The following is a 15131-nucleotide window of genomic DNA, read 5'->3' on the forward strand; positions in this document are numbered from 1 at the left end:
ATCCCAGGACCCTGGGATCATGACCTGAGCCAAAGGCAGACGTCTAACCGACGGAGCCCCCCAGGCGCCCCGAAGATGTTAACAGCTCTCATCTAGAGCGCAGGAAGGGTGCAGCGCCGCGGAACTAGGAACAGAGAGGCACCAGGCACAGCAACTAGAGGCAGGGAGTCTTTGCTGATTCTTACAGACTGGACTGTTTTTTAGCCTCCTTACCGACATGACGTGACATGGTCTTCATGTGCCCTGACTCATCACAGACAACAAAGTGCTTCGTCTGAGGACAAGCGGGTGAAACTGTTTCTGCTCCGTGAGGGAAAGCCACAGCCCAGGAGTGAGCGCCAGGCCGGCTTCCCCTGTGCGAGGCTATGTTTGCCATTCCCGTTCGCCGTGTGAACACTGACATCTTGCGCACTCACATCCGGCACTGCGTTAAGCGTTCTCCACAAAGAACTCAGCGCACATAAACCCCATTGCTCCTCAGCGAACTCTACCAGGTAGATCCTGTTTCCACGTCCTTGTCGGAGCAAACTGAGGCGTACAGATGCAGACGATTTTCCAAGGGCCACAGAGCAAGAAAGGAACCAAGTCAGGATCATGATTCAAATCGAGCCTTCCTTTCCCAGACTCTACACTTGGTGTCAGGTGCCAAATACTGAGCCTCCCTCGTGTGCCACACACTCGGCTCAAAGCAAACCGTTACACTGCACACGGACCTCGGCACTGCAGGCACGTGTCCCCATGCTCACCGCTTCCCACCTACCTGCTCGTGCTCGCTCCCTCGGCGCTCCCCAATGTCACCCCTCCTTTACAAGCACTGACTGTCCCTCTGGCACCTGAGTATAAGCAACTATCTCCCTGGACCTTCCTGTGTCTCTTGTCTGGCCACATATACTGGTCAACCACTAAAGGACACGGAACAGGGCAGATTCACAGCCTACATCAAGTGGGCACCCTGCACAACATCGCTCTCAGATTCTGAAGAGAACTGGAGACAAAAGGACCACAAAATCACAAGGAAAACTATCTCTGGGTACATGGAAGGTTAACAATTTGTTTAAAAAAAAAGTTTGAAATTGGATTTCATGGCACTAGTATGAAAAAGAGTTCCGTGGAACACGTCACTCATATGGACTCCTTCCCACCAGTGGTGACATCAAAACATGGTTGTGATGCACACCTTCCATGCTGTTCCAGTGCAGTGCACCTACACCGACCCTCGTTAGTGTGTGGGATCCACACAATCACTGGTCACATTGGTGAACAGCGCACACAACGCCCATCCGACAGTGGTTGGAATAATTAGACAGAAGCAGTCCCTCTGCAAAGACTGTACGGGTATGCTTCTCGTCCATTCACCCTACCACACTCCTGTACGTTTCCTTCCCCAAGTCCCAGTGGGACTGCTCTCCTTACGCATCCTCTCAGACATGAAGCCCAACCGGCTCCACCCAAAATACAACCATGCTCACCCCACATCCACGGCCAGAGAAGCATCCCGGGGGGCCATCTGATGGAGACAGAAACTGACCTGTGTCAACTGGGGGCAGATCAACAGAAGGACGAGTGTTCTGAAGGAAAGAGAAAGGCAGGGCCCATCTTTCCTCCACGGGAATTAATACAAGGAGACCCCATAGGGTGAAGCATGACCAACCACTTATCCATCCATCACGGGAAGAAACGTCCTGTGGTTATTTAGCACAATTACTAGCAAGAGGAAGTGAGAGATGGGGATGTTTTTGTTCTGGTATCGACTTTCAAATAATCATTTCAAAGCTATTTGGACAACAATGAGAAGCAGCATTTCCTGAAATTATTTTTCTCAAGGTTTACTTTATGCCTGGAGCACCAAGATATAAGTCATTCCTTCTTCTTTTTCTTTTTTTTTTTTTTAAAGATTTTATTTATTTATTTATTTGACAGAGAGAGGCAGCCAGCGAGAGAAGGGAACACAAGTAGGGGGAGTGGGAGAGGAAGAAGCAGGCTCATAGCGGAGGAGCCTGATGTGGGGCTTGATCCCAGAGCACTGAGGTTGCGCCCTGAGCTGAACGCAGACGCTTAAGCACTGAGCCACCCAGGCGCCCCGATATATAAGTCATTCCTACCACTACTAAGACGCACCTCAGCAGGAGCGCAGTTGGTTCTAGTTGTTGACCCACAAGCTGGAACATGCGCGTGGCAGGCTCCCCCTTGCACACTCTTTGAGCGGCAAGACCATGACTCCTGGTGCTCCATGTCGGAGGCCACTACATAAGCAATATGAAGGGTTTCACCATTAGGATGGACTAAATAGTTTTTATGAATAAAAGGTGGTAGCTAAAGGGAACCCTTGCTAAGACGAAGGCAGGAGGCCATAGTGGGTGCTCTCCTGTCCAACCCCACGCCAGCTGAACACACACAACAGGGAAAGTGGTGCAAGAGGACTGGACTTCACTGCCCCTGCCACAGTGAGAACGCTTTACTCCCCGCAGCAACAGGCCAGCCAATGAGAGATGGTCACGGATCAACCAATGAGAAGCCACCATCTTCAAAAGACCAGTTTCCCCAAATTGTCTTTTTCTTGACAATAAGCCCTCCCAACTCTCCCCTTTCCTCCAAACAAGCGGCCTCTTTTTTGTTCTTTGGATTTGCCATTTCTTGCATGTCCTTATTTGCAATGCTTGTTATTCCGTATTAATCCATTTTTGCTGGTACGATAACCAACAGTTAAGGTTAACTTACTTGGTGTCATAAACTGTGCCTTTTGGAAGTGTGCTGGCCTTTGGTCCAACGAATGTGTGGACTCAGACCGTTCCTGCCTGGAACTGTGCTGCCCTTCGGAACAAGTCCTTTTGGAAACAGCCTGTTCCTACTGAAGCAGTGGCTTTTAGGAATTTCTCTTTTTGCTCTAAAGAAAAACCCAAGAAATGGGATCCCAGTCATAGAAACGCTTTGAGGGCATCCCTCTAGTTTAATGTTTAAAAACTATGGTGTCTCCTCATACGTGTTTCTAACTAAATGGACTAATTCCATCACAAAGAACTTAGAACATCAATGGCCATTATTGGAGACTTCTGATCTCCCCAAACTGACTCCTAGCTAAATAGAAGTGGACAGCCATGGCTCTAGAATTGTCAAAACCAAATTGGATGCCTATCTTAACGGGTATTTTGAAGTTTCCAAACATTACCGGGATCTAAAGTTGATTCTCTGCAAAGTTCTACTTCTCAATTAACAGAAGCAAACAAACCATTGAAAGGTATCAAAATGGCTTCTGAGCCACGTTCACCTCTCCCATCTTCTTTGTCTACAGACAGGTGGCAGCCACACGATGTGCAGACCTCCAGTTCCCTCTTCCTCTCCTCCCTCCGCTTTGTCCCCACCCCGTGTGCCCCCCACCCTCATTCTAATCCTCCCACTAAAGTTCCCTTTTTCTATGTTGCCCGCCCCAGTCCTTCCTCTCCTGAACCTATTAAAATGGGCCCCATCGGGGATCCAAATAAATGCCTGGACTAAGGCTGAACTGCAAGCCAGAGTTTCCCAAAGCGATGGAGTGTCCCCAATGGTGTGCTGAGGAATTTAACAGTTATTCAAACTTACCAACCTGGTTTCTCCGATTTATACCAATTAGCTCACATGTTTGTTGGTGAGGGCCAGACACACACTGGATGAAGCTGGCCCAATTGGAACAATATAAAAATATTAGGGAAACAGAAACCCATGTTTCTCCAGGGATGCTAGAATACTCACTGGAAATACTACTGAGCAATTGTAGTTATTTCCTTAAGCCTGTTGAGTGGAACAAAATTCAGACTTGCATGCAAAAACCTGAAGGCCCTTTTCATGACGATCATAATGGACTCCAAATTGTCCTTATAGAAAACTTTGGGGGTGCATTTGTGGCTATTTTTAGTGCATTTTTAGTATTCCAGCTGGTTAAGTGTAGCCAGTTTTTCCTTTCTCTTGGAAGCATGTAGACATACCCCTGGACAGTCATGCCCCCAGGGACTCACAGAGAATCTTTCTTCCTTTTCACAAACCCTAAGGTTGCTCTGGGTCATAGAGTTTTCTGCATCTCAACTTTGTTACAATATGGAGGTAATTTCATTCTCTGCTTCCCTTCAACGAAGGACACCATCTACCTGTTAAACTTTTGGCTTAAAGGGACAGAGTCTCAAAAATGTGTAGTTTGCTCAAACCCAAGATCATTACTTAGGGCATCTGATCTTGGAGCAAAACCCCTCATGACTGCTTAATGCTGACACATCATGTCTTGAGTCCCTGTGCCTTACACGTCACTCCTCTAAACAATAAAGATTTTTCATAGTTTACTGATGGACCTTTTAAAAGGATGAAAGTAGTAAGTACTAACTTGGGCATGCTATTCCAAATTCTTTTTACGATTTTATAATCATTTTTTAAAAGTTATTCCTATACCCAGTGTGGGGCTCAAATCCACAACTCCAAGACCAAGAGCTGCACGCTCTGCTGAGTCATCCAGTTGCCCTTCAGACTCTTTGGACGGTACTAAGGCAGCAGTACAGGTCCCTCTGACAGCCAACCAACAGGAGTTACACACCCTTCCTTGGCCATGTACCTTACCCAAGGGTAAGACCACAAACAGTTGGTCCCATAGCTGGTATGCCTTTTGGGTACCTCAGGACTGTTATATAGTGGAAACAATGAAGTGTTTTTACCTCCAATGTGGATAAAACTGAAAAGGCTCCTATGTCCAAAATTTACCAGGTACCCTATTTTGGCCAGGTGATCTGGCTGATACTAAGGATACTGGGCACTCCACACATGATTTCCTGGGGGCTAGAGGAAAGCACTTCGCTGGTATTTCTAACAGAATCACTGATCATGGAAATAAATAGGCAAACCTGAGACATAGTGCAAAGGGATTTCTTCCCAGTTGTAATTTGGAACAAGAAAGACCACAGACATCAGAAGATAGGCCCAGATAAGATAAAACAATATGAGAATTTTTTTTAAAGATTTTATGTTTATTTGACAGAGCGAGAGACAGCCAGCGAGAGAGGGAACACAAGCAGGGGGAGTGGGAGAGGAAGAAGCAGGCTCCCAGCAGAGCAGCCTGATGTGGGGTTCGATCCCAGAATGCTGGGATCACGCCCTGAGCCGAAGGCAGACGCTTAACGACTAAGCCACCTAGGCGCCCCCCCAATATGAGAATTTTAACAATTATTCATTCAATGAAAAGAGAGAACTGAAGTGAAAATATCTTTCTTTTTTAAGATTTATTTATTTATTTTGGGGGGGAGGGGGCAGAGGGAGAGGAAGAGAGAATCTCAAGCATACTCCGAGCTGAGCACGAAGCTGATGTGGGGCTCGATCTCACAACCCTGAGATCACGATCTGAGCTGAAACCAAAGAGTTGGATACATTAACCAACTGTGTCACCCAGGCCCCCTGAAAATATAGCTTTCAATACTGAAGACTGAAAAGAAGAGGTAATACAGAATCAGGAAATGCCAGTATCCACAACACACAACAGAAAAGAACGTTCAACAGTACAAGTTTCATGTCATGATCATACACTAGGAACATTTTGGAATGTATAATCCAAGAAATCCTTTTCTAAAATTATATGAAGTTGTATGTATCTTCCTCCTGCCCCAAACAGACAGATTCTTATCACCTCTGGGTCCAAGAGACATTGTAATGGAAAAAAGACATGTTATACGTAACCACGTGATTCCTTCAAGTCTGAGATAACAAAGTGTATGTTGTACAGATGTAGAGGACAAAGGAGGACACTTACCAGGATTAGTGTTCATATCAGTGACATGAACTAGGAATTAGGACACTTCGCGTCTCTATTAAGGAAGAGGCACTTGCAAAAACAACGCCATGTTTATAACAATGAAACGATCTCTGTCCTGTCAGAATTTTCATGAACAAAACACATGAAGTTAAATACTGGAAGTTTTCCTAAAATTGTGTCCATTCAGGCTCATCTCTAGTGTATTGGCTTGCATTTTAAAAACCATTTATAGGGAGTATTAAGTGCTTTCCCACATTGTGTCTGTGCTCCCAGACGGATGAGATAACTGAAGGCATTTCCACGATTCTTAACTTCACAGGGTTTCACATCACGGTGCTTTCACACGCGTCCTCAAAAGGAAGAGGGACAACTGAAGGCTTTTCCAGGGTGTGGACATTCACACAGTTCTGCCCCGTGTCATCACACGTACCTGCAGGTGTATGGGACACTAGAAAGTCTTACCAGAGTCCTTAGATTCAAAGGGATACTGTCCACTGTGATTTCTCACGTGTTCTTGAAGGGAGCGGCAACTAGTGAAGGTCTCTCCCCAGCGTGTTTCTTCATATGCGCTCGAAGGGATGAGGAAAACTTGTATGCTTTCCCACACTCTTTACATTCCACGTGTCCACCCTCTGTATGTCTTCTCACATGTACCAGAAGGGCGTAGCGACGAATGAAGGCTTTCCCACACTGCGGACATTTATAAGGTCTCTCCCCAGTGTGCGTCCTCATGTGTTCTCGCAGGTCTGAGTTATACCTGAAGGTCTTCCCACAGTGCTCACATTGATACGGTCTCTCCCCTGTGTGCGTTCTCACATGTCCTTGCAGATTTCCAAGATGTATGAAGGATTTCCCACATTGATGACATTCATAGGGTCTTTCCCCAGTGTGTCTCCTCATATGTATTCGAAGGTCTGTGCGATCCCGGAAGGCTCTGTCACACTCCTTACATTCAAAGGGTTTTACTGTACTGTGCGTGGTCAGGTGACGGGTAAAATGTTCACACTTCCGGAAAGTTTTCCCACACTCCACACATTCATAGGGCCTTTCCCCTGTGTGTGTTCTCACATGTACTAGAAGGGAATAGTGACCAGTGAAGGCTTTCCCACAGTGCTGACATTTATAGGGTCTCTCCCCATTGTGTGCCCTCATATGTGCTCGGAGGCCTGAGTTATACTTGAAGGTCTTCCCACACTGCTGACATTCATATGGCCTCTCCCCCGTGTGTGTTCTCACATGTTCTCGCAGATTTCCACCATCTGTGAAGGTCTTCTCACATTGCGGACATTCATAGGGTCTCTCCCCAGTGTGTGTCCTCACATGTACTAGAAGGTAGGCCTGACGACTGAAGGCTTTCCCACACTGCCCACATCCAAAAATTCGTTTCTCAGTTTGATTACTTGAGTAATCTTGAGAGTATGAGAGGGAAATGTAGGCTTTCCCACAGTCTGTACAATTACTGGGTTTCACTCCACTGTGAGCTCTCACATCATGTGTAAGATCGGAATTATATGTAAAGGCTTTTCCACACACGTCACACACATGGACACTCTGTCCACAGTGACCTTGCACATCACCCTGAAAGGATGAGGTGTGAGTGAAAGCTTCTCCACATTTCCTGCCCTCTAAAGATATTTTACTATCGAGACTCAAGTCTGTCTTTGACGCTGTCCCAGTGTCCTGGTGTTCGTAGGGTTTCCCTACAAGGTCTATGTCAACATGAGGGCTGTGGCTCAAGACACAGCCAGGCCGGCCCACATTCCGCACAGGGACTAGGTTTGTGTCCAGGCTGAGATGTTCCTGGATTCTCAGGGAAAGAACCATCTCTGAAGGCTTCCCTACACTTAGCACATTCACAGGATTTGTCTCCAGCAGGACAATCCTCAAGCACAGTAAGACCTGTAGTCTGGTTTACGGTTTCTCCGCACGGATTACCTTCATTGCTCTCACAGACAGGCTCCGCCCAATGACTTCTGTTCAAAACAGGAAGGCACACTGTTAGGGAATAATGATTATAACCCAAGTCCTTATTAATGATCTACTGATACTTATGAGTGATTATTTGACTACATAATGGCCATTTCCAAAGAATGGGCATGTTAGTGGCACTGTCTCCATGGTAACAAAATGAAACAAGCTTAATGCACTGGCTGAGGACTCAAATATAGTAGTAACACTCTGGGTTTCTCAGATATAATTCTTCTCACCACTGTTTCCAACTGAATTAGTTTTCAGATGATCAATATCTAGAATGCATTCGTTAAAAGCTTCATCTTGTGAAAATTATCATTATACGTTTACTGAGGTGTGCTTTCAGCTATCTTTTGATTTCAAGTTAGTCTCACCATCTGCCCAGACCCCCTCCTTCTCCTGCGGGAATGTCACTCACCTCAAATGCCCTTCCTGGGTCTGGGTCTGATCTCCGCTGCTATGAAATTTCCAGTTTTCTCCAAAAACAGAACACGAATCATTTCTTGCAAATAGGCCTGTTTTCTCTCCACTGGGTAGCTCATTCTGCGAAACACTCCACTGAGGCCTCGATGTGCTCCTTCTATCCTGACTGGGACAAACTGCAAAAATTGGTAGCATAATTTAATTTCTTGGGAACAATCTGATGTTTGAAGGTATGAAAATGGATCATATGTCGATTTCTATTCATATACTGATCCCGAAGTGGAAATGAGGTTCACCAGGAAGAACAGATAAGCAACCAGAGAAAAATTCTGAGGATCCTAGTGATTTGGGACTTTGGCAGTTAAGAGGAAAAGCGTATGAAGGGCAGCCCGTTTACTCAGAAATACGTCAAAATCGATGCAGACTAGTGTGGAGATCAGTATTATCAGAAAGGAAAGCAGAAAGGAACTGGGCAAGACACACACATCCACACCCTACCTCTGTAAGAGGAATACAGAAAGGCTTGTCACGTGGGTGAGGATGGATGCACGGTCCAACTTGGAAGCCAGGTCAATGACAGAATCACCCTTCTCAAAAAAAACTGAGTCACGTTTCTAATGGACGTGTGCCTTCTCCAGAACCTGGTCCAACCGAGGCCTGGTGGACTGTTCTGAAGGCACAAAGCCCCCTGTGAAGCCTGCCTGGACTGCCCCACCTGCCCCTGGGAGGTCGGATGTGTGTGCGGCTGCTGCCCAGCCCCTGGAGAACAGCGCAGCATGAGGGACGATTTGAAGGGTAACCAGCAATCTGGAAGATGTGCTCTTACTTTAGTGTTCAACTTCTTTGACGATGGTGAGTGTGGGCTTCTTTTCTTTTTTTTTTTTTCTTTTTAGTGGGAGTATATTGACCTATAATATTAGTGTCAGGTGTACAACATAGTGATTTGACAATTATATACATTACAAATGCCCACCACACTAAGTGTAATTACCAACTGTCACTATAAAAAACTACTACAGTATTATTGACCATATTCCCTCTGCTGTACTTTTCATTCCCATGACTTAAGACTTATTTACTTATTATGTTGAGAGAGAGCCAGGGAGTACCCGGGGTGGGGAGGGGCAGAGCGGGTGAGATCCAGCGAGGCACCACCCCCATGATATTTAACAGGTGCAGCTCTGTACGGCTAGTCCCCTTCATCTGTTTCACCCATCCCTCCTTCCCCTTCCAATCTCGTAAACACCGATTTGTTCTCTATACTTTAAAGTCTCTGTTTTCCTTTTATTGCTCGTTCATTTTGTTACTTAGATTACACAAACAAATAAAATATGGTGTTTGTCTTTCTCTCCAACTTATTTACTTGGAAGAATACCCCCTAGGTCCATCCATGTTGTCACAAATGGCAAGACTTTATCCTTTTTATATGGCTGAGCAACCGTCCCTTGTGTGTAGTCATACATCTTCATTATCCATTCATCTGTCTATGGACACGTGGGTTCCTTCCGTATGTTGAGTATTGTAACGAACAGCACAGTGAACGTGGTCACGTACATACCTTTTCGTGTTAGTTTTTTCCTAAGGTGAACTACCCAGAAATCGAATTAAGGACCATATGGTCTGTGTTTACTGTTTTGTGGAAACTCCATACTTTTTCCCTCACCGTGGCTGCACCAACATACCTTCCCACCAGCAAAGATGAGTTTCCTTTTCTCCACATTCTCACCAACACTTGTTACTTCTTCCTTTTGACACCAGCAGTTCTGGCTGCTGTGAGGTGATATTGCACTGTGGTTTTGATTTCCACGTCCCTGATGACTAGTGACATTGGGCAGCTTCTCACCTGCCTAAGTGGCCATCTGTGTATCTTCTTTGGGAAAATGTCTATTATGTTCCTCTGCCCCATTTTATATTTTTCCTTTTGTTTCCCTGGACTGAAGGGATAATTCCACAAAAACATAGCTGAGGCCGATGTCCATGAGTTTAATGCCTCTATTTTGTCCTAAGAAGTGTATGGTTTCAAATCTTACACGTGGGGATGTAACCCACAGAGCTGACTTTTATGTGAGCTGTGAGAAGGTGGTTTCATGCTTTCTGCAGGTCGCGGCCTCGTTCTCCTAACATCAGTTACTGAAGAGACAGTCTTTCCCCCATTGTACATTCTCAGCTCGTTTTTTTTTTTTTNTTTTTTTAAAGATTTTATTTATTTATTTATTTGACAGAGATAGAGACAGCCAGCGAGAGAGGGAACACAAGCAGGGGGAGCGGGAGAGGAAGAAGCAGGCTCACAGCAGAGGAGCCTGACGTGGGGGCTCGATCCCATAACGCTGGGATCACGCCCTGAGCCGAAGGCAGATGCTTAACCGCTGTGCCACCCAGGCGCCCCTCAGCTCGTTTTTTTGATAGATAATTTGACCATATAAACATGGGTTTATTTCCGGACTCTCTGTTCTGTTCCCTTGATTTCTGGGTCTGTTTTTGTGCCAGTACCACACTGTTTTGATTTTTTAGCTTTGTAGTACAGTTTGAAATCTGGGATTGTTTTACCTTCAACTTTAATATGTTTTCTCAACATTGCTTTGTTTATGTGCAATGTTCTCTGTTTCCATACAAATTTTAGAGGTTTTTTTGCTATAGTTCTTTGAAAAACACTATTTCTTTGTACAGGATATGGATTGCATTGAATATGTGACTGCTTTTCACAGTCTGAGCATTTTTAAACAATATTAATACTTAAAAGGCATGACAAAAGTATATCTTTCTATTTATTATGTCATCTTCAATTCTATTCATTAAATGTCTTATTGCTTTAAGAGTACAGGCCTTTCAACTTTGGTTACATTTATTCACAGTATTTTAGTATTTTTGAAAGAATTGAACATGGGATTGTTTTCCTAATTTCTCTTTCTGACATTTGTTATTAGTTATAGAAATGCAACAGAGGGGGATGCTGGGGGGCTCAGTCGATTAAGCATCTGCCTCGGGCTCAGGTCATGATCCCAGGGTCCTGGGATCGAGTCCCACATTGGGCTCCTTGCTCAGCGGGGAGCCTCCGTCTACTTGTGCTCTCTCTCTCTGACAAATAAATAAAATCTTTATAAAAAATGCAACAGAGTGTTGCTCAGTCAGTTAAGCATCTGACTCCTCATCCCAGCTCAGGTCTTGATCTCAGTGTCATGAGTTCAAGGCCCATGTTGGGCTCACGATGGGCACGGAGCCTACTTTAAAAAGAAAGGAAGAAAGAAATGCAACAGATTTTGGTATATTCATTTTGTGTTCTGCAACCTTTCTAAATTCATTTCTTAGTTCAAATAGTCTTTTGCAAAGTCTTAAGGATTTATTTTATTATTATTTTTTAGGGACGGGGCGAGGGAGAGAGTGAGGTGGAGAGAGAGAGAGAGAGATGGGGAGGGGGAGAGGGAAAGGAGAGAGAATCTCAAGCAGACTCCATGCCCAGTGCAGAGCCAAATGTAGGGCACAATCTCACAACGCTGAGATCACAACCTGAGCCAGGTTTTAAAACATGGGTTTCTTGGGGCGCCTGGGTGGCACAGCGGTTGAGCATCTGCCTTTGGCTCAGGGCGTGATCCCGGCGTTATGGGATCGAGCCCCACATCAGGCTCTTCTGCTATGAGCCTGCTTCTTCCTCTCCCACTCCCCCTGCTTGTGTTCCCTCTCTCGCTGGCTGTCTCTATTTCTGTCAAATAAATAAATAAAATCTTTAAAAAAAACCAAACAAACATGGGCTTCTTATCCCCACAACTTCACCCTACAACATTCCCATCCTAGCAGTTAAAAACAGGACAACAGCTATCAACTAGTCCAAGACTTGTGAGCCATTCATGAGGCTGTCACACCCCTACACCCAACCATGCCGAATCCCTATGTCATCCTGGCACCATTCTTCCAAACAGCCTCCACTTTATGTTCCTGGACCTAAAAGACACCGTCTTCTGCAACTTCTGTTTGCACCTGAATGGGAACCCCTTGTGGGCCAGTACTCCCACAGGGATTCAGGGACAGCGCCCATCTGTCTGGCCATGCCATCTCTAAAGAGTCACAAAACTTACAACTTGAGGGGGGAACTACCCTCCAACATGTAGACATTTTGCTCATTTGCTTCCCCACTGAAGAGATGGCCATTCCTCAAAACTGTCACTTGGAACTAATTAAAGTCCTTCATAACTCTGTCTCTTTAGGACAAGATACCTTATGAACTGTCATTTCCAGAATGTTTCAAGGTAAAGGATTTTCCCAGGTGGCTGAACAAATAACCTCCCTTTGCCCTGCACATATACCAACCCCGGGGGGTCCACCAACCTCAATTAACCCAACCAACACAGAGGCACGGATCCGACCCCAGGGAAGAGTGGCAGATGGATTTTCCTCAGATGCCACCCTGCAGGGGATACAAATACCTCCTCTCAAGCTTGTCGACACCTTCCCAGGGTGGACAGATGCATTCCCGACATGGACTGAAAGGGCAACTGAGCGGTCAGCAAACTTCTGCATGCAAGTATCCCCTGATCTGGCCTCATCTGAAGTGACAATGGACTCTCTGCTGTGGCCACCATGGCTCAATCTGTCGCCAAAGTACTAGGTATCAAATACCACCTCCACTGTGTTTGAAAGCCACAGTCCTCTGGGAAGGAAGAAAGGGCCAGCCACTACCTATAAGGTATTATTTAAAAACTCACACAAAAAAACATCACTGAACTGGAGAGAAGCCTTGCCCATCTCCCTTCTCTGTAGTCGTGCAGTCCCCAAGGAGGCCCCGGGTTTGAGTCCTTCGGAGTCCTCGGTGAGCAATCCTCCCTGACTACATACCTCTTGGTACATCCAGAGACTCAAGGATACGAAGTCATACTATCTCTCTGTCGAAATTTCAACAGGTTTTTAAAAATACAGCCTAACGGTTTCCACTATCACACAGGAGGCACCTTCTCCCACATGAACCTGATGACCAAGGTCTGATCAAGGTCTAACCAGGGACTGAAGAGAGGGCTTCCCTAATTACCAACTAAAGCCTATGTGGAAAGGGCTTTTCCTGGTTTTTTATCTTCCCCTACAGCCATCAAGGTACCAGGAGTCCCTGGCTGGATCCACTGCCCCACAGTCAAATCCTGGAATTATCCCCTGGCAAATACCACGGATGCCTATCCTGTGATCTCATCAAAGATCTAACACCACTCTTCAAAAAGACTCCATGAAAGACAAGCCTTTTTTTTTTTTTCTTCTTCCCTGTGTCATCTTATTAGAAATAGGGCTTGCCATAGCCATCTTTTCCTTTTTATAACTTAACTGTCTTCTTTACCCATTGGCCCAATGGTTACTAATCCCTACATCCAGGGTCTTCACATCCCTCTCTGCCTTAAAAATAAAAGATTCAATAACAAGGGAACACCTGTCTTCCTGGGTAATCTGTCCACAAGTGCTTACAATTACACCCTCTATTCCCCTCACTCTAGGAGCTCTCCTAATGTTACTGTTTGGACCAAAACTAATCAATATGTTGCTATTCTTTGTCTCCTCCAGGCTATAGGCCATCAAGTTCCACTTGGTCCTTATCCAAGAATATCAACCTTTAGATGCCCACGACATTTTCCCTTTCAGAAGTTCCTTGAAAGGACACCAACAGACACCACCACCTTCTCTCCTCGATACTCAGCAAGTGATGGACTCCCCAGATCTTCACAATACCCCACACAACACAAGCTTGAAAAAGGCAGAGTGGTCATCACCCCAATTCCCAATGATTTGGATGCCAATCTCTTGAGGGGGCAATGGTAGGCAGTTAGCATGACATGAGTAAGGAGGGATAAAGCAAGTGCTGGCCATACCCAGAGCAACACCGGAGACCACATTTACATTTATAAAACTAGGGACTCTCACACTTGGATCAAGACTAATAAAGAGTCAATTTAGCATATGAAACTTTGTTTTCACGGGAAAGGTCTGTGACCCCACGTAGTTTCCACGAAGGCTTGGACCACGTCTGTCTCTTCTCCAACGTATCCCCATTCCTCGGCCCCAGTAAGATCGGACACTTGTAAGAAACATTCATTCCCTAAAACTCTGGTGAAGGGGTGGAGCCATGCTTACCCAGGGAGGCCAGGTTCCTGCAGGTCTCCAGCATCACATCTCTGTACACCCGTGTGGGAAGTGACAACACATCCACTGCCACGCCCCCAGAGATGGGAAGAGCTGGGAACCCTAAGCACAGGGTGATGGCGACGGCTGATACGATTCTACTCAGCAACGCTCCCTCCTCACCCACGTGTGTGGGAGGTTGGGGCGATAGGCAGGGAACTGCACTCCACTCCTAGGACCCGAGTCACACCCGTGTGGGAAGTGACAACACATCCACTGCCACGCCCCCAGAGATGGGAAGAGCTGGGAACCCTAAGCACAGGGTGATGGCGACGGCTGATACAGACTTACATACACCCCAATACAGGCTGTTCTTACTGAGACACAGCAGATCTGAGCACTCCAGTACGGTAAAGAATGAAAAATCAGACAGCACATCTTTGACTTGCCCAAAGATGATTATTGCCTTGTCAGCCCAAGAACTGGAACCAGAAGATCAGGATGTTGTGGACCCCTGACTTGAGCGGCTCTCTCCTTGGGAGGCAACAGGGTCAAGGAGCCTGGTGCAGTCCCCTCTACCCCGGCAGAGGCAGATGTGACCCCTTCCCCGGATCAGCTGGACTGTGAGCACAGACACAGGGCCCAGGGGCCTAACATACCCAGTGCATAAGAGGAGTTCTGGTTCTTGAAGAATCATGGAAGTTAGAGGGGCCTCAAATATACACCCCAGAGCCCAGAATTGAGGGAGAAGGGCACCAGAAAGAGGAGTCCCTGAGAGACTGAGGTAACAGAGCCCAGGGTGACTTTGACAGAAGGGGGGAACATAATGTAGGGGCCGCTTTCAGGCAATGAGCTTGAGCAATGGAAAGACAAGCAGCAAGGCAAA

At 46.1% G+C, this 15131-nt stretch overlaps 1 protein-coding gene across 2 annotated transcripts; it reads right to left on the reverse strand.

Moving 5' to 3' along the window:
- Positions 1-5052: 5052 nt before the first annotated feature.
- Positions 5053-14308, reverse strand: LOC100473196 (zinc finger protein 501). Of its 2 annotated transcripts, none has more exons than XM_034653378.1 (3): positions 14258-14308; positions 8151-8331; positions 5053-7734 (listed from the first exon to the last, which is right to left on the reverse strand). In XM_034653378.1, exon 3 carries the CDS (start codon positions 7583-7585, stop codon positions 6266-6268), a length of 1320 nt encoding a protein of 439 aa, XP_034509269.1. In that variant the 5' UTR covers positions 7586-7734; positions 8151-8331; positions 14258-14308; the 3' UTR covers positions 5053-6265. The 2 variants fall into 2 exon arrangements, with proteins under 2 accessions (XP_034509269.1, XP_034509270.1); XM_034653379.1 differs by lacking the exon at positions 14258-14308 and adding an exon at positions 8982-10344.
- Positions 14309-15131: the final 823 nt, after the last annotated feature.

Source organism: Ailuropoda melanoleuca, unplaced genomic scaffold (assembly GCF_002007445.2).
Source record: "Ailuropoda melanoleuca isolate Jingjing unplaced genomic scaffold, ASM200744v2 unplaced-scaffold8266, whole genome shotgun sequence".
NCBI lineage: Eukaryota > Metazoa > Chordata > Mammalia > Carnivora > Ursidae > Ailuropoda > Ailuropoda melanoleuca.

What these genes read in the sequence shown, in the direction of transcription:
- LOC100473196 (XM_034653378.1), bottom strand. Translation starts at nt 7,585, where the DNA reads ATGGTTCTTTCCCTGAGAATCCAGGAACATCTCAGCCTGGACACAAAC.